This window comes from Hemitrygon akajei, chromosome 13 (genome assembly GCF_048418815.1).
Source record: "Hemitrygon akajei chromosome 13, sHemAka1.3, whole genome shotgun sequence".
In the NCBI taxonomy this organism is placed as follows: Eukaryota; Metazoa; Chordata; class Chondrichthyes; order Myliobatiformes; family Dasyatidae; genus Hemitrygon; species Hemitrygon akajei.
In genome coordinates this window covers 57296951-57316758 of record NC_133136.1, presented here as the reverse complement: position 1 = coordinate 57316758, position 19808 = coordinate 57296951, and the positions used below count along the sequence as shown (strand labels likewise).

Sequence of the window (19808 nt, the reverse complement as noted above, 5' to 3'; positions counted from 1 at the left end):
GCTCTAACTGGTGTTTGTCCTCTGTATGTCACCTTCACTTTCAGTTTGCCTTTTGGGGGGCGCCACTTTTTCACCTGTGTAGGTCTTTAGCATCATCGAGGTCTTTTCTAAAGGTAGCTTAGAAAACAGTCTACTGTAGTCATCCTCATGAATTATAGACAAAGTTGACCCTGTATCCAGCTTCATTTTCAGTTTTGCAGTAGATACATTATGCTTCAGTAATACGATACAGTTCTAGGCATGATGGTTCACCTCTGTCAAACTCTATGTTGTCTGATTCTGTTTTATATTTGGTAACTTTATGCATTTGCTTAGTTTTGTGTTTGAGACTTTTCACTCAGTTGTGCTTTTTGTCAGCCTTGCACACTCTTTCAATGTGCCCTTGCTTCTCTGCAAGCTTTTTCTTTGAACCAACAGTCATTTGTATCATGGGAGGATTTGCCACATCAATAACATTTTTGGCTTTTTGTACCACTCAGGGACATATTGTGCATTTCACATTCTAAACCCCTTTTCTATTGTTCTGCTGTATCCTCTTCTGCAGTCTCTATCGATATTGCTGTGGTCAATGCCCGCTCTAAGGTTGGGTCTCTTTCTGCCAGTAAGCCTCATTTGAGTGCTTTGACTATGCATGCTGCATACAAGGCTATCCCTTAATGCATCAGAAAATCCATCTCTAAAGTCACAGTATAGGGAAAGTTTGCGCAATTCTGCAATGTATTCAGAAAAGCTTTCATCCTTTGACTGTTTCCTTTTATAAAATCTAAATCTCTCAGCTATTACCAGTGGTTTAAGGCTCAAGTGATTTTGTAAAATTGTAACAATTTTGTCAAATGTCTTGCTTGCTGACTTTGCAAGGGTTACTAAATTGCCTAAGAGACTGTACGCTCTTGGGCCCATTAAGCCAAGTGCAGGGGCTTTCCTTTGCTCCTCCATTTTGTCCATGTTACAATACAGTGCAACACTCTCGATTTACAACTCCCAGCCTTCATCTGTGCTTTCAAATTCATCAACTTTCCTGACTGAAGCCATCACCATGTTATTTTCACTTTAAATTCAGTAAGTCTTTCACAGTTACTCATGCATTCCTTTGTCAGCGTCTGTGACAGTTTTTCATGCTGTTTAACTCTCGCTGCTTCGTCCTGTAACTGTCGGTGCAGTTTGTGATATCTTCTGTCATTCAGGTTCATACTTGTCGCCAATTTGTTGTGTCTCTGCACAACTATGTATTGATTAAATAAAGACACGCACCCTGGGAGATGGCTTCAACTGGGGTATTCACATTGGGGGGAGGGGGGGAGAGAGAGAGAGAGAGAGAGAGAAATGTGCATGTGTAGACCACAGTGCATGTGCAGACAACAAATCAATACTTAATGCTAAGAGGCGGGTGGGGGGGTCATTGCTCTAAAAGGAATAGATCCATATATTACAAGTATTTTATGCTACAGTAATATCAATTTTCTGTATGCTGATAATGGTATGGTTTAATGTGTATCACCTTAGAAAGTGGAAGGCTGAAGTTTGCAAAAGGAAGAGGGTTTAGTTTTGAAATGCAGTGAAGCTGATTGTCTGCATACAGAGTGTATGAGCTCAATAAGTAAATGGTATCTTTATCTTTCTATAATAAGCATCACAAACCTGCTGGAGGTCATGAATAGTTAACAGAATCGAGGAAGATGATGATCCTAAGATAAATAGCTTTTCATCAAGAGAAGTGAGATGTTGGCCAGAAAGAACTACAGTCTACATATCAGAGGATGCAAATGAATCAAAGGCAGTGGAAACAGACAAACTAATTGTTCTTGCCATGAGGTCAAAGGTATGGAGGCTGCCATTTTATGAAGAGACTCTGTGTTCTCCATTTGTGAGATGAAGTTGCTTGGCTTGGTCAGTGTTTTAAAGTAGACATAATGATACTCCAGGTAATTTGCTGAACTGGAGATAATTTCCAAATAAGAAGTTATTATATCAAAGAACACCTCGCAAATATTACAGGCAGGACTGTGACTGTTAGGGTCAGTATTTCTCCTGCATGATTCAAGCTGGTTGCTGAATGAGAATCAAGAGCCATAAATTAGTGATTGTTACTTGCTGGGAAGAGGGCAATAAATGGAAGCTGGCTTGGAGCAGAGCCAATGAAATAGTGTTAAAGGTCAGACACATGACCTATAGCCAGTGACACTGGAATGCAACATTTGAATTGCTAAGGAACGAATATAAAAGCAGACACTTCATATGTGCAGGTAGTGATGACTGTGTAGGAGCTTCACCATCGTGGATGTGAGGTGCCCTAGGGAAGTAGAGGTTTGAAATGGCACATGTTCAGCAGCAATGATTTCTTTTAACTGGTGTTATCTTTTCTTTTTGGTTGTTCATGGAAGTTCAGGAAAACGTAGTAGGTGTACACGCAGGTATGTAGTAGTGTAAGTTCACATGTTCTTCCATTGAGACAATAAGGGCACTTGTTGGTAATTTCAGATTATCTCTATGTATCCCTGATCATTATTACAAGAGGTGATTCCAGTGGGCAGTGGAGTGAGCCGGGAGTAGAGTGGAGGCCTAAGGGCTTTGGCTCAACGGGCTTCGGCGGACCCAGGCGAGGTGAGGAAGACCGGAGCTGCAGAGCTCTCACAGCTAGTCGCTTGGTAAGTATTGGTAAGTAGTCCTGCTTCCTTTTACACTTATAACTTTAAAAGTATTGTTAAATAGTGTGATAGTTAGCTGTATTGGGGCAAAGGGTTCTTGCATAACTAATACTAGTACATTAAATTAACTATATAGCATGGAGCAGGTGATGTGTTACTGCTGCGAGATGTGGGAACCGGTAGACCCCATTGAGGGACACGGCGACTACATTTGCAGCAAGTGTTTGTTGCTCGAGGAACTCCAGCTTCATATTGATGAGCTGCAGTCCGAGCTTCAGACACTGCGATACATCAGGGAGGGGGAGAGTTACCTGGACTCTGTGTACCAGGAGATAGCCACACCTAATAGATTAACTAATGTAGATTGCAGTCAAGCACAGGATGGTGTGGCTATGAGTGAGGCAAGTAGGGGAATCCAGAAGGTAGGGCTGGAGGAGATGCAGGCCTTGCTCTTGTCCAACAGATTCGAGGCTTTAACTCCCTGTGAGGGCAGGAGCGGGGACTGTGGGGAGGATGAGCAACCTGCCCATAGCACCGTGGAGTGGGGGGCCATTCCAGAGGGGGGAGTCAATAGAAATGTTGTAGTAGTAGGGGACAGTATCGTCAGGGGGATAGATAGGGTTCTCTGCAACCGAGAGCGAGAGTCCTGAAGGCTATGTTGCCTGCCTGGTGCCAGGGTTAAGGACATCTCTTCTGGGCTGGAGAGAAACTTGCAGTGGGAGGGGGAGGATCCAGTTGTCTTAGTACACGTCGGTACTAATGACATAGATAGGACAAGGAAGAAGGTTCTGTTACAGGAATATGAGCAGCTAGGGGTCAAATTAAAAAACAGAACCTCAACGGTAATAATCTTTGGATTATTACCTGAGCCACGAGCAAATTTGGCTAGGTTAAATAAAATTAGGGAGTTCAACGTGTGGCTCAAAGACTGGTGAGGGAGAAGTGGGTTTTGCTTCTTGGGACACTGGCACCAGTACTGGGACAGGAGAGAACTGTTCCGGAGGGACGAGCTTCACCTGAACCGGGCTGGGGTTAGTGTCCTGGTGAATCATATAACTAGGGCTGCAGAGAGGTCTTTAAACTAACTAGTGGGGGGGGGGAGGATTCTAGAGAGCAAATAATTAAAAAGACAATGGAGAAGGTAATGGATGTAGGTAAAAGTGGAGGAATAAAAAGACAGAGTGTGTCAGGAGGGGAAAGAATGTACGGAGATAAGCGTAAAGTTGTACAAAAGGAAAAGGAAAAGGTAGGAAATAAGTGTCAAACATATTTGAAAGTCCTTTATTTGAATGCACGTAGTATTAGGAATAAAATTGATGAGTTGACGGTACAAATAATTACGTATGGTTATGATATTGTGGCAATTACGGAAACATGGCTGCAGGGTGACCAGGACTGGGAATTAAACATACAAGGGTATTCGACAATTAGGAGAGACAGGCAAGAAGGAAAAGGAGGTGGGGTGGCTATGTTAATAAAGCAAGAAATCACTGCAATAAAGCAAAATGATATTGGCTCAAAGGATCAGGATAACGAAACAATTTGGGTAGAAATAAGAAATAGTAAAGGGAAAAAAGCAGTGGTGGGAGTAGTCTATAGGCCTCCAAACAGCTAACTCAGTTGGTCGGAGCATAAATCAGGAAATAGTTGGGGCTTGTAATAAGGGAACAGCTATAATTATGGGGGATTTTAACTTTCATATTGACTGGACTAATCAAGTAGGACATGGCAGCCTTGAAGAAGAGTTTATTGAGTGTATTCGGGATGGGTTCCTTGAACAATACGTTACTGAGCCGACAAGGGGGCAAGCAGTCTTACATCTGGTCCTGTGTAATGAGACAGGACTAATAAAAAATGTCCTAGTAAAGGATCCCCTTGGAATGAGTGACCATAACATGGTCGAATTCCATATTCAATTAGAGGATGAGAGGGTTGGATCTCAAACAAGTGTACTGAGCTTAAATAAAGGAGACTATGATGGTATGAGAGCGGAATTGCTTAAGATGGATTGGGAAAATAGATTAAAGGGTAGATCGGTACTTGATCAGTGGTGTATATTTAAGGAGTTATTTTACAACTATCAAGAAAAATATATTCCACTGAAGAAAAAAGGGTGTAAAAGAAAAAATAGTTATCCGTGACTAAGTAAAGAAATAAAGCAGAGTATACGACTAAAAAGAAAGTTATATAAGGTAGCTAAATCTAGTGGGAAGATTGAAGATCGAGAAGCTTTTAAAGATCAGCAGCAAATAACAAAAAGATTGATTAAGAAGGGGAAGATAGATTATGAAAGTAAATTGGCGAAAAACATAAAGGTAGATAGTAAGAGTTTTTATAGTTACATAAAAAGAAAAAGGGTGGCTAAAGTAAATGTTGGTCCCCTAGAAGATGAGACCGGGAAATTAATGGTAGGGGACATGGAGATGGCGGAAACGCTGAACAAATATTTTGTATCAGTTTTTACAGTAGAGGACACTCAAAATATCCCAACACTGGATAAACAGGGGGCTCTAGGGGGAGAGAAGCTAACTACGATTCAAATCACCAAGGAAATGGTACTTGATAAATTAATGGGACTGAAGGTGGATAAATCCCCTGGACCGGATGGCTTGCATCCTAGGGTCTTAAGGGAAGTGGCGGTCGGGATTGTGGATGCATTAGTGATAATTTTTCAAAACTCGCTGGACTCGGCAATGGTCCCGGCAGATTGGAAAAATGCTAATGTAACTCCTTTATTTAAAAAGGGCAATAGACAGAAGGCTGGGAATTATAGGCCAGTTAGTCTAACATCTGTGGTTGGCAAAATGTTGGATTCGATAATTAAGGAAACAGTAACAGGGCATTTGGATAAACATAGCTTAATAGGACAAAGTCAGCATGGCTTTACAAAAGGGAAGTCATGTTTGACAAGTTTGTTGGAGTTCTTTGAGGACATAATGTATAGGGTAGATAAAGGGGAACCAGTGGATGTGGTGTATTTGGACTTCCAAAAGGCATTTGACAAGGTGCCACACCAAAGATTATTACTTAAAGTGAAAAATCATGGGATTGGGGATAATATTCTGGCATGGGTGGAGGATTGGCTTTCTAACAGAAAACAGAGAGTTGGGATAAATGGTTTATTCTCAGACTGGCAGTTGGTGACTAGTGGTGTTCCGCAGGGGTCGGTGTTGGGACCCCAACTCTTTACAATCTATATTAATGATTTGGAGAAAGGGACTAAGTGCAACGTATCGAAGTTTGCTGATGATACAAAGATGGGAGGGAGTGTAATGAGTGCGGAGGACATTGAAACCCTGCATGGGAAAATAGATAGGCTGAGTGATTGGGCAGACATTTGGCAGATGAAATATAATACTGACAAGTGTGAGGTCTTGCATTTTGGCAGGAAAAATAATAGAGCAAGTTATTATCTAAATGGAGAGAAACTGGAAAGTGCTTCTGTGCAAAGGGATATGGGAGTCCTGGTGCAGGAAACACAAAAAGTTAGTATGCAAGTGCAGCAGGTGGTCAAGAAGGCCAATGGAATGCTGGCTTTTATTGCTAGGGGGATGGAGTATAAGAACAGGGAGGTCTTACTGCAGTTGTACCAGGTATTGGTGAGACCACACCTGGTGTACTGCGTGCAGTTCTGGTATCCATATTTAAGAAAGGACATACTGGCTCTCGAGGCAGTGCAGAGAAGGTTCACTAGGTTAATTCCGGGGATGGGTGGGTTGATGTATGATGAGAGGTTGAGTAGATTGGGACTCTCCTCATTGGAGTTCTGAAGAATGAGAGGCGATCTTATTGAAACATATAAGATTGTGAAGGGACTGGATCGGGTGGATGTGGGGAGAATGTTCCCCATGATGGGTGAAACTAGGACTAGGGGGCATAATCTTAAAATAAGGGGATGCTGTTCCAGGACTGAGATGCGGAGAAATTTCTTCACTCAGAGGGTAGTGGGTCTGTGGAATTTACTGCCCCAGAGAGCTGTGGAAGCTACTACACTCAATAAATTCAAAACGGAGATAGACATTTTCCTGGATAAAAATGGCATTAGGGGATACGGTGAGCGAGCAGGTAAGTGGACATGAGGCTAGGTTTAGATCAGCCACGTGATCTCCTGGACCAGTTTTCGATAGCCTGGATGGGTCGGAGAGGAATTTTCAAGATTTTTTCTCCTCAATTGGCAACTCGGTTTTTTTCCCCCCGGGTGATCACATGGGTTTGGGCGGGATGAATAATAAAATAAAATGGGCGGCATGGTGCCCTGTTGGTTGGCACTGTTGCCTTGTGGGATTCGGTGAAAACTAGAGTTAAGATTGGATCAGCCATGATCTTGTTGAATAGCGGAGCAGGCTTGAGGGGCCGATTGGCCTACTCCTGCTCCTATCTCTTATGTTCTTATGTAACAAACTTTACCGGGAAAAAAAATGTAAACAAATGTTCATGATTATTATTCAGGAATTATGTTGATTTGTCAGTTGCAAAGTTAAGAAAACAAAATCTGAGAGGACCAGCTTCAACAATGCAGCCATGTGAGAACCACATAATAATTACAGCAGACAATATACAGCCTAATGGTTATTCATGCAAACATAGTGGGTTTGATGTGCAAAATGAAACAACTAAAAATAACGTTAAGATCAGATAACCTTTCAGAATATAAACTCAGAACTTGCCTCTGAACCAGAAACTCTCTTTCTTGCATTCCATTATAATCTTTGCAATTTTCTGATCACCAAAATTCCTGGCACACCCATCCTGTATATAAATAGATGGAAAGCAAAATATTGTTAGTGCAGGAATTAGAAATTAGAACATAGACATAGAAAACATAAAAAGCCTACAGCACAATACAGGCCCTTCGGCCCACAAAGCTGTGCCAAGCACGTCCTTACCTTAGAGATTACCTAGGGTTACCCATTGCCCTCTATTTTCTCAGCTCTATGTACCTGTCCAGGAGTCTCTTAAAAGACTCTATCGTATCTGCCTCCACCACTGTCACCAGCAGCCCATTCCACACACTCACCACTCTCTGTGTAAAAAAAACTTTCCCCTGACAACTCCTCTGTACCTACTTCCAAGCACCTTAAAACTGTGTCCTCTTGGGCTAGCCATTTCAGCCCTGGGAAAAAGCCTCTGACTATCCACACGATCAATGCCTCTCATTATCTTGTACACTTCTATCAGCTCACATCTCATCCTTTGCCACTCCAAGGATAATAGGCTGAGTTCACCCAACCTATTCTCATAAGGCATGCTCCCCAATCCATGCAACATGCTTGTAAATCTCCTCTGCACCCTTTCTATGGCTTCCACATCCTTCCTATAGTGAGGCGACCAGAATTGAGCACAATACTCCAAGTGGGGTCTGACCAGGGTCCTATACAGCTGCAACATTACCTCTCAGCTCTTAAACTCAATCCTACAATTGATGAAGGACAATACATTGTATGCCTTCTTAATCACAGAGTCAACCTGTGCAGCAGCTTTGAGCGTCCTATGGACTTGGACCCCAATATCCCTCTGATCCCCCACACTGCCAAGAGTCTTGCCATCAATGCTATATTCTGCCATCATATTTGACCTACCAAAATGAATCACTTCAGACTTATCTGGGTTGAACTCCATCTGCCACTTCTCAGCCCAGTTCTGCATCCTATTAACGTCCCACTGTAACCTCTGATAGCCTTCCACACTATCTACAACACCTCCAACCTTTGTGTCATCAGCAAATTTAAAGAGGGTGAACCCTTGCAAGGCAGAAGGTGCCGATGGAGTACCTGGTAAGTCTCTGAAAACCTGTGCCAACCAACTAGCCGGAGTTTTCAAAGACATTTTCAACCTCTCAGTGCTATGGGCAGAAGTTCCCACTTGTTTTAAAAAGGCAACAATTATACCAGTGCAAAAGAACAATAATGTGGGCTGCCTTAATGAATATTGCCTGGTGGCACTCACATCCACAGTGATGAAATGCTTTGAGAAGTTTGTGGAATAAGCTTCCAGTAGAAGTGGTGGAGGCAGGTTTGGTATTGTCATTTAAAGCAAAATTGGATAGGTATATAGACAGGAAAGGAATGGAGGGTTATGGGCTGAGTGCGGTTCAGTGGGGACTAGGTGAGATGTGCTGTAATTGTTATATGGTTGGTTATGACTAGACTGAACTCCTGCCTCAGCAAGGACCTGGACTCATTGCAATTTGCAGATGCAATCCCTTGGTTCTTCACACAGCTTTAGACCACCTGGACAACACAAACACCTACATCAGGATCTGTTCATCGACTATAGCTCAACATTTAATAGCATCACTCCCACAATCCTGATTGAAAAGTTGCAGAACCTGGGCCTCTGTACCTCCCTCTGTAATTGGATCCTCAGCTTCCTAACCAGAAGACCACAATCTGTGTGGATTGGTGATAACATATCCTCTTCACTGGCGATCAACACTGGCGCGCCTCAGGGGTGTGTGCTTAGCCCATTGCTCTACTCTCTGCATACACATGACTGTGTGGCTAGGCATAGCTCAAACACCATCTCCAAGTTTGCTGACGATACAACCATTGTCGGTAGAATCTAAGATGGTGACAAATGGGCATACAGAAGTGAGATATGCCAACTAGTGGAATGGTACTGCAACAACAACCTGGCACTCAACGTCAGTAAGATGAAAGAGCTGATTGTGGACTTCAGGAAGGGTAAGACAAAGGAACACATACCAATCGTCACAGAGGGATCAGAAGAGAAGAGAGTGAGCACCTTCAAGTTCCTGGGTGTCAAGATCTCTGAGGATCTAACCTGGTCCCAACATATTGATGTAGTTATAAAGAGGCAAGACAGCAGCTATACTTTATTAGGAGTTTGAAGCATTTTGGTATGTCAGCAAATACACTCAAAAACTTCTATAGTTGTACCATGGAGAGCGTTCTGACAGGCTGCATCACTGTCTGGTATGGAGGGGCTACTGCACAGGACCGAAAGAAGCTGCAGAAGTTTATACATCTAGTCAGCTCTATCTTGGGCACTAGCCTACACTAGGACATCTTTAGGAAGCGGAGTCTCAGGAAGGCAGCGTTCATTATTAAAAACCTCTAGCACCCAGGGTATGCTCTTTTCTCACTGTTACCATCAGGTAGAAGGTACAGAAGCCTGAAGGCACACACTCAGCGATTCAGGAACAGCTTCTTCCCCACTGCCATGGACTTTGAAGCTTTGGACACTACCTCACTTTTTTAATACAGTATTTCTGTTTTTGCATATTTTTTAATAATCTATTCAATATACATAATTGATTTACTTGTTTATTATATTTTATTTTATTTATTATTATTTTTTCTCTCTCTCTGCTAGATTATGTATTGCGTTGAACTGCTGCTGCTAAATTAACAAATTTCACATCACATGCCAGTGATAATAAACATGAATCTGATTCTGCTTCTGAAATTTACTAACCCATCCTTCCACTTCCTCATCCAGGTCATTTATAAAAATCACAAAGAGTAGGGGTCCCAGAACAGATTCCTGAGGCACACCACTGGTCACCAACCTCCATGCAGAATATGACCCATCTACAACCACTGTTTGCCTTCTGTGGGCAAGCCAGTTCTGGATCCACAAAGCAAAGTCCCATTGGATCCCATGCCTCCTTACTTTCTTAATAAGCCTTGCATGGGGTATCTTGTCAAATGCTTTGCTGAAATCCATATACGTTACATCTACTGCTCTACCTTCATTAATGTGTTTAGTCACATCCTCAAAAAATTCAATCAGGCTCATAAGGCACAACCTGCCTTTCACAAAGCCATGCTGACTATTCCTAATCATGTTATGCCTCTCCAAATGTTCATAAATCCTACCTCTCAGGATTCTCTCCATCAACTTACCAACCACTGGAGCAAGACTCTTTGGTCTATCTCTACTCCCTTTCTTGAATAAAGGAACAACATCTGCAACCTCCAATCCTCCGAAACCTCTCCCTTCCCCATTGTTGATGCAAAGATTACCGCCAGAGGCTCAGCAATCTCCTCCCTCGCCTCCCACAGTAGCCTGGGGTACATCCTGTCCGGTCCCATGACTTATCCAACTTGATGATTTCCAGAAGTTCCAGCACATCCTCTTCCTTAATATCTACATGCTCAAGCTTTTCAGTCCACTGTAAGTCATCCCTACAATCGCCAAGATCCTTTTCCATAGTGAATACTGAAGCAAAGTACTCATTAAGTACCTCTGCTATCTCCTCCGGTTCCATATACATTTTTCCACTGTCACACTTGATAGACAATAGACAATAGACAGTAGGTGCAGGAGTAGGCCATTCAGCCCTTCTAGCCAGCACCGTCATTCACTGTGATCATGGCTGATCACTAACAATCAGTACCCCGTTCCTGCCCTCTCCCCATATCCCTTGACCCTGCTATCTATAAGAGCTCTATCTAACTCTCTCTTGAATGCATCCAGAGACTTGGCCTCCACTGCCTTCTGGGGCAGAGCATTCCACATATCCACCATTCTCTGGGTGAAAACGTTTTTCTGCATCTCTGTTCTAAATGGCCTACCCCTTATTATTAATCTGTGGCCTCTAGTTCTGGACTCACCCATCAGCGGGAACATGCTTCCTGCCTCCAGTGTGTCCAATCCCTTAATAATCTTATATGTTTCAATCAGATCCCCTCTCATCCTTCTAAATTCCAGTGTATGCAAGCCCAGTCGCTCCAATCTTTCAACATATGACAGTCCCGCCATTCCGGGAATTAACCTTGTGAACCTACGCTGCACTCCCTCAATAGCAAGAATGTCCTTCCTCAAATTTGGAGACCAAAACTGCACACAATACTCCAGGTGGGGTCTCACCAGGGCCCTGTACAGCTGCAGAAGGACCTCTTTACTCCTATACTCAATTCCTCTTGTTATAAAAGCCAGCATGCCATTAGCTTTCTTCACTGCCTGCTGTACCTGCATGCTTGCTTTCATTGACTGAAGTACAAGAACACCTAGATCTCGTTGTACTTCCCCTTTTCCTAACTTGACTCCATTTAGATAGTAATCTGTCTTCCTGTTCTTGCCACCAAAGTGGATAACCTCACATTTATCCACATTAAACTGCATCTGCCATACATTTGCCCGCTCACCCAACCTGTCCAATTGTCCGATTGGTCCTATTCTCTCACATCTTATCCTCTTGCTCTTCACAGACTTGTAGAATGCTTTGGGGTTTTCCTTAATCCTGTCTGCCAAGGTCCTCTCAAGGCCCCTTCTGGCTCTCCTAATTTTTTTCTTAAGCTCCTTCCTGCAAGCCTTATAATCTTCTAGATCTCTATCATTACCTAGTTTTTTTGAACCTTTCTTAAGTTCTTCTTATCTTGTTGACTAGATTTACAACAGCCTTTTGTACACCACGGTTCCTGTACCCTACCATCCTTTCCCTGTCTCATTGGAATGTACCTATGCAGAACTCCATGCAAATATCCCCTGAACATTTGCCACATTTCTTCTGTACCTTTCCCTGAGAACATCTGTTCCCAATTTATGCTTCCAAGTTCTTGCCTGATAGCCTCATTAAGTTAAGTCATAAAATGCTGGAAATATTAAGCAGATCAGGCAATAGCTTGCAAGTATATTTCAGTGTTACAGTAGAGTAAAGGGAATTCCAGAGACATGAGAAAGGAGCTGACCAAAGCTGATTGGAAGGGGTCACTAACAAGGATGACAGTAAAATAGAAGTGGCTGAAATTTTTGGGAGCAATTCAGAAGGCACAGGAAAAATACATCCCAAAGAACAAGAAGTATTCTAAAAGAAGGATGATGCAACTACAGCTGACAAGGGAAGTACTCCAGAAATTCTAGAGTGTCAGGGCAGAAGTGAGTGTAGTTGCCATTATTAAGGAGAAGGTGTTTGGGAAGCTGAAAAGTCTGAAGGTAGGTAAACTATCTGGACCAGGTTGGAGTCCATTATTAAGAATGAAGTCTTGGACTACCTGGAGGCACATGATAGAGTAGGTCAAGGTCAGCATGGTTTCCTTGAGATGAAATCTTCCCTGTCAAAGCTGTCAGAATTCTTCAAAGAAATGATAAGCAGGGTAGACAAAAGAGAGCCAGTGGATGTTGCTCATTTGGATTTTCAAAAGGTCTTCAACAAAGGTATTGCTCATGAGGCTGCTTAGCAAGATCAGAGCCCATGGTATTACAGAATGTATACCAGCATCGATAGAAGATTGGCTGACTGGCAGGAAGCAAGGAGTGGGAATACAGGAAGCCTTTTCTGGTTGGCTCCCTGTGACTAGTGGTGTTCTTTTAACATTATATATCAATGATTTGGATGATGGAACTGATGGCTTTGTGGCCAAGTTTTTGAATGATTCATTTTGAGAGGACTAGAATATAAAAGCAAGGATGTATTGCTGAGGCTTTGTAATGTATTGATTATACTGCTCTTGCAGTATTGTGAGAAATTTTGGGCCCCTTATCTAAGAAAAGACATGCTGCCAATGGAAAGGGTCCAGAGGAGATTCACAAGAATGATTCTTGGATCAAAAGTTTTAACGCATATGGAGTGTTTGATGATTTAGGCCTGTACTTGCTGGGGTTTAGAAGAATGAAGGCATTCTTATTGAAACCTATCAAATATTGAAAGGCCTCGATAGAGTGGATGTGGAGAGGATGTTTCCGAAAGTAGGGCGGTTTAGGACCAGAGGACACAGCCTCAGAATAGAAGGATGTCCATTCAGAACAGAGATGAGAACAAATTTCTTTAGTCAGAGGGTAATACTGTAAATCTGTGGAATTCATTGCCACAGATGGCTGTGGAGGCCAAGTCACTGGGTATACTTAAAGCAGAGATTGATAGATTATTGATTAGTCAGGGCATCAAAGGTTACAAGAAGAAGGCTTGAGGGGAATAGTCAGCTCTGATGGAATGGCAGATACGACTCAATAGGCCAAATGGAATAATCCTGCTCCTGTGCCTTACAGTCTTTTAAAAAAAAACTTATTTTCTTTCTGCGCCTTCTTTTTTGCTATACCCTTCACTTCCTTCCAGCTGATGTGCAAGATGTTAAATGATCGAACACAATATTATGAATGAAATACTTCAGAACAGTGTGTGAGGTTGCAGCAGCTAATTTAAGTTGAGGTATGATTGGGTCTTGCCATTAATGGGTGGAAGACCGTGAACTGCTCTGTGCAGGGTCTCATTGGCTAATCTGGAACCGACTTTGTGCAGTAAAGTCCCTTTCAGGTATGTGCAAACTGAGCAGGGATGTTTCGCATTGCCAAGACCATCAACAAAGGTTGCCTGACCTATGACTATTTCCCGCATTTGTCACTTTATATTACCAAAAATCTGAGTCAACTATTGCAACCCATTCAAGAATGAATATTTTTATTTGGTGCAGGTCTGGATTGTGTGTAATTCTGGCTTCCCTACTGCATGAAGAATGTGAGGCTTTCGAAAAGGTACAGAAGAGGTTCACCAGAATGGAGGCTGGATCAGAGGGTATGAGCTGTCAGAAGTTCTACAAGTGTCTTGTTTTTTCCAGATCATCAGAGGCTGAGGGGAGACCAGAGAGAAGTTAATAAAGTTATGAGAGAATAGATCGGGTAGACAGTCCCAAATCCTTTTCCCAGGGTGGAAAAATCAATTACTTGATAATACAGATTTAAGGTGAGAGAGAGAGAATTGCAGTGCACATTCTTTATGATAATTCACTCATGTTCTTCTTTATAAAATCTCTTCTGGAAAGCAATTAACAATGAAAGAAAATACCTCATTAAAATATATTTATTCTGCTGAAGGAAATGAAAATTGAATACCAGTGGTTAAAGTTCCCCAGCCTCATAGACTTTGAAGTTGAACAGTTGGTGGGTCTAATCAACAATATTAATCACATTCTTTTGTTCATATATACAACACAATATTGTTTCAATCATAGTTCCAGCCCCAACTAGCTTAACCCGTTTGGTTTTGTGCAACTTTGTATTTGCACACCCCTCTGTTAATGCTTGCATTCCTGATGTATTGAAAGGACAAACACAAAGCTGTCAGACATGAATCCTGAATTTAGAACTTTAAAACCTCAGGACTAATAATTTAGTGACACAAAAAGTACAAGCAGAAGGTAGTTATTTCAACCTTTGCTCCTGCTCTAGCTATTCATAAGATCATAGCAGATCTTTTACCTCACCCTTACTTTACAGCACTCAAACTATATTCTTTGATTCTCTCAATATGGTCTTGACATTTACTCGGTGCTACAAATAGTTCAAGGAATGTAACTATTACCCTGGCTTGTTCACCTGATAAAAATCATACTCTCTTTGGAAACACATTGGGAATGGGAATTAGATGGAGTTACATTCTATTCTGACCAGAAGCTTCAGAATTTCAAAGCACAAAAAAATCTGCAAATGTAGACAATGATCATTGTATGTTGGAAATAGTGAGCAGATTTAGGCAGCAGCTGTGCGGAGAACAGAATAAACTTTTATCTCTTTTAATCTCTCAAAGCCTGTTGTATTTAATTATGGAATAGACAAACCCTCCATACTTACTCTTCTACATGGTGGGTGCTGTTGATTTTGATGTTGGGAAGTTTCACTTGACATGGTTGTTCTCTTTAAACAGTGTTCACTCAACTGAAAGTTAATGTCGACAGTTTCCTTACTAATGATTTCCTGCTTTGGTAAGTTCCTTTCCACATAGCTCCACCTATATACGCATCATAACATCACCAGTCCTTCCACTGCAACTTCATCATCATGTTGCTGAACTTCTGATGTTTCAGTCACTGAGAGAAGAGCATCAAAAACTTTTCAGAAGGATATCCAGTCCCAAGCATTTTCCTCACTAAAGGAGTCATTACAGATCTTTGAATAATCAGACAGGATATATATCCAGTCCATTAAAAGTAAAGAGTGTTTTAATAATGGCATATTCTGAGTGAAAGACTCAGCAAATAAGGGAATGATTTGATTTTATTTCAAAAATGTATTTTTAAAAATTTAGTTAAACTTTCTTAATTTTGTAGTTCTAAAGGTCTCAGGTCTCAGCCTGGAATGGTGACTCTCCGGTTTGATGCACCATCAATAACTCTCGGAGACGGGAGGCAAACGACAGGCTTTTATTAGCTGCAAGAAACGACCACACTACATCCTGGAGACTGAGGGAGGAGCAGTGCCTCCAATCGCCTTTATACCGGGGTCTGTGGGAGGAGCCTCAGGAGCAGTCAGCAGAGGGGCGTGTCCAGACAGGTATACATAGTTTACCACAGTCACCCCCCCTTTGTTTTAAAAGAGAGTCCCCATGGGGTGAAGTTTCTTACAAGTATATTTACAGGTTAAGTCTATCAGGCGGTCGAGTCTGTCGCTGCGATCTACGTGGCATCGGTGGTGATTGCACCGGAGACGGTGGTTGTGCTGGCTCCGGCCTGACTCGAGGTGTCAGCCCGTTAGGCGTCAGTAATCCCTCATGCGTGTGCGAGGTGCCCGGTATGGGAGTGTCGTGAGGAGTCTGTGTAGGGCTTGGTGTGCGCGGTGTCTCATGGGTATACACCTCGGTGGGAACGGGGTTCAGAGTCACCGTGGAGTGTTCGGGGTAGGGGTCTGGTGCTCCTGCGGGCGCCAGGTCGCGGACGGAGACCGTATCCTCCCGCCCATCAGGTAAGACCACGTAGGCGTACTGGGGGTTCGCATGAAGTAGGTGAACCCTCTCGACCATCGGGGAGTATTTATTGCTCCTCGCATGTTTCCGGAGCAGCACTGGCCCTGGGGACGTCAGCCAAACCGGTAGGGTGGTCTCAGTAGCAGAATTCCTAGGAAAAGAAAAAAGTCGCTCATGAGGTGTGGCATTGGTGGACGTGCAGAACAGGGAGCAGATGGAGTGGAGCGCCTCGGGGAGGACCTCCTGCCAGCGAGAGACTGGCAGTCCCTTTGACCTAAGGGCTAAGAGTGTGGCCTTCCACACTGTGGCATTCTCCCTCTCCACCTGTCCATTTCCCCGGGGATTATAACTCGTGGTCCGACTAGTAGCAATGCCCCTAGCCAGCAGGTACTGGCGCAGCTCGTCACTCATAAAGGAGGACCCTCTATCACTGTGGATATAGCAGGGATATCCAAACAGAGTGAAGAGCTGGCGCAGGGCTTTTATGACGGATGTGGCAGTGGTATCGGGGCAGGGGATGGCAAAGGGGAACCGCCAGTACTAGTTGATTATGTTGAGAAAGTAGACATTGCAGTCGGTGGAGGGAAGGGGGCCCTTAAAGTCGATACTCAGTCGCTCAAAGGGGCGGGTGGCCTTGATAAGTTGTGCCTTTTCAGGACAGTAGAAGTGCGGTTTGCACTCAGCGCAGACTTGGCAGTCCCTGGTCATCGACCTGATGTCCTCAAGGGAGTAAGGCAGGTTCTGGGCTTTCACGAAATGGTAAAATTGGGTGACCCCCGGGTGGCAAAGATCTGCATGGAGGGCGTATAGCTGGTCGAGCTGTGCGCTGGCACACGCTCCCCGGGATAGGGCATCAGGGGGCTCATTGAGCCTTCCAGGCCAGTACAGGATATCATAGTTGTAGGTGGAGAGTTCTATTCTCCACCGCAAAATTTTATCATTTTTGATTTTGCCCCGCTGTTGGTTGCTGAACATGAACGCCACTGAGCGCTGGTCGGTCAGCAAGGTGAACCTTTTGCCGGCGAGATAGTGCCTCCAGTGCCTAATAGCTTCCACTATGGCCTGGGCTTCTTTCTTCACCGCGGAGTGCCGAATTTCAGGGCCTTGAAGGATACGAGAGAAGAATGCTACTGGCCTCCCTGCCTAATTGAGGGTAGCAGCCAGCGCGAAGTCGGAGGCGTCACTCTCTACTTGGAAGGGAATGGTCTCATTCACTGCATGCATCGTTGCTTTGGCAATGTCCCCTTTAATGCGGCTGAAGGCCGTGCGGGCCTCGGCTGAGAGTGGAAATGCGGTGGACTTGACCAGGAGGCAGGCCTTGTCTGCGTAGTGAGGGACCCATTGGGTGTAATAGGAGAAGAAGCCCAGGCACTGTCTGAGGGCTTTGAGGGTGGTGGGAAGAGGGAGTTCTAACAGGGGGCGCATACGGTCGGGGTCAGGGCCAATAACCCCGCTCTCCATGACATACCCAAGAATAGCAAGTCGGGTGGTTCTGAACACACACTTGTCCCTGTTATAGGTGAGGTTAAGAGCTTTGGCCACTTGGAAAAATCGTTGGAGGTTGGTGTCGTGATCCGGCCGGTCGTGACTGCAGATGGTGATGTTATCCAGATATGGGAACGTGGCTTTCAGTTGGCACTGGTCCACCATCCGGTCCATCTCCCTCTGGAAGACAGAGACACCATTCGTGACACCGAAAGGAAGTGATAGAGCCTGCCGCCCACCTCGAAGGCGGTGTAGGGGTGGTCCTCTGGGCGGATGGGGAGCTGGTGATAAGCGGATTTCAGATCTATTGTTGAGTCCACCCTGTACTGAGCTATCTGGTTGACCATATCCGCGATGCGGGGTAGGGGGTACGCGTCAAGCTGCGTGAACCTATTGGTGGTCTGGCTATAGTCCACGACCATCCTATTTTTCTGCCCGGTCCGAACAACAACCACCTGGGCCCTCCAAGGACTTGTGCTTGGCTCAATGATCCCCTCCCCGAGCAGCCGCTGCACCTCTGACTGAATGAAGGCTCTGTCCCCTGTGCTGTACCTCCTGCTTTTAGTTGCCACAGGTTTACAGTCAGGGGTCAGGTTGGCGAACAGCAGTGGGGGAGGGATCTTGAGGGTGGAGAGGCTGCAAGTAGTGTCAGTAGCACGGCTTGGTTGGTGCTGGGTGGGATGTGTGGGTCGGTGTGTGTGTGTGGTCAGTAGCAGGGTATATGACGAAGTCCCACAAAACTGGGGATTTCTGACAGTGAGTGGTGGGAGGGGCCCGTCATACTCCATTGTCACACTTTTCAGCTGGCTCTGGAAGTCCAGCCCCAATAGCACAGGCGCGCACAGTTGAGGCATGACCAGTAACGCAAAGTCCCGATATTCTGTGCCCTGCACCACCAATGTCGCTACACAACCCCCCCCTGGATGTCTGTGGAATGCGATCCAGAAGCCATTGTGACCCTCTGGCTTTCCGGCCGTGTCACGAGTCCACAGCGTTGCATCATGTCTGGGTGAATAAAACTCTCAGTGCTGCCCGTGTCAAACAGGCAGCTAGTCCTGTGTCCCTCCACCAGGATGTCCATCATTGACCTTGCAAGCTGGTGTGGGGCGCTTTGGTCGAGGGTTACGGAGGCCAGAGTTGAGCCAGGAGCTCCACATGTTGTTCCGCTGTCAGTCCCCTGCAGTCGCAGACCCGCACGAGTGTCTATAGAGCCCGGACAAACTCAGCCCTCGACTCTCCGGCCCGCTGCCGCTGTGTTGCTAAGCGATGTCTTGCGTAGACGGTGTTTACTGGCCACAGGTACTGTCTTTTGAGGGCGTCCAGTGCCCCTTGGTAGGTCGGCAGGTCTCTGATGAGGGAGTATACCCACGGACTGACCCTGGAGAGGAGAACTCTGCACATGATAGCAGGCTCAGTCACGGGAATCTCTTCCAGGTACGATTGGAAGCATGCAAGCCAGAGTTCAAAGGCAATGGCTGCTTCGGGAGATCAATGTCCAATTTATCGTAAAATGCTCTCCATGGTTTAAAATTGCAGCTAATAAAATTGATGCACCATCAATAACTCTCGGAGACGGGAGGCAAACGACAGGCTTTTATTAGCAGCAAGAGACCATCACACAACATCCGGGAGACTGAGGGAGGAGCAGTGCCTCCAACCGCCTTTATACAGGGGTCTGTGGGAGGAGTCACAGGAGCAGTCAGCAGGGGTCTGTGGGAGGAGTCAGCAGGGTCTGTGGGAGGAGCCACAGGAGCAGTCAGCGGGGGGTCTGTGGGAGGAGCCACAGGAGCAGTCAGCAGGGTCTGTGGGAGGAGCCACAGGAGCAGTCAGCAGAGGGGCGTGTCCAGACAGATATATGTAGTTCACCACACAGTTCCCTCGACCTGTTGAGCACTTTCGCTTTCTTGTGTGTTGCTCCAGACTTCTAGCATCTGCAGTCTCTTGTGTCTCAACTGTTAAGCTGTAATAAATCTCCAAATTAAGTTGAGAAAAGGCTAGAACTACTTACTTAAAGTCAAATGGTGTAACCTGTTGGCTGA

General features: G+C 44.6%; 1 protein-coding gene across 1 annotated transcript in view; it reads right to left on the bottom strand.

Moving 5' to 3' along the window:
• ociad2 (OCIA domain containing 2) overlaps positions 1 to 15288 on the bottom strand; it is a 51963-nt gene extending 36675 nt beyond the window's left edge. The window contains exons 1-2 of the mRNA XM_073063953.1: positions 15177 to 15288; positions 7313 to 7394 (exon numbers count right to left, since the gene is read on the bottom strand). Of these exons, the coding sequence (XP_072920054.1) occupies positions 7313 to 7394; positions 15177 to 15230 (136 nt within the window). The 5' untranslated portion in view covers positions 15231 to 15288. The remainder of the gene's footprint in view (positions 1 to 7312; positions 7395 to 15176) is intronic.
• Between the last annotated feature and the right edge of the window lie 4520 nt (positions 15289 to 19808).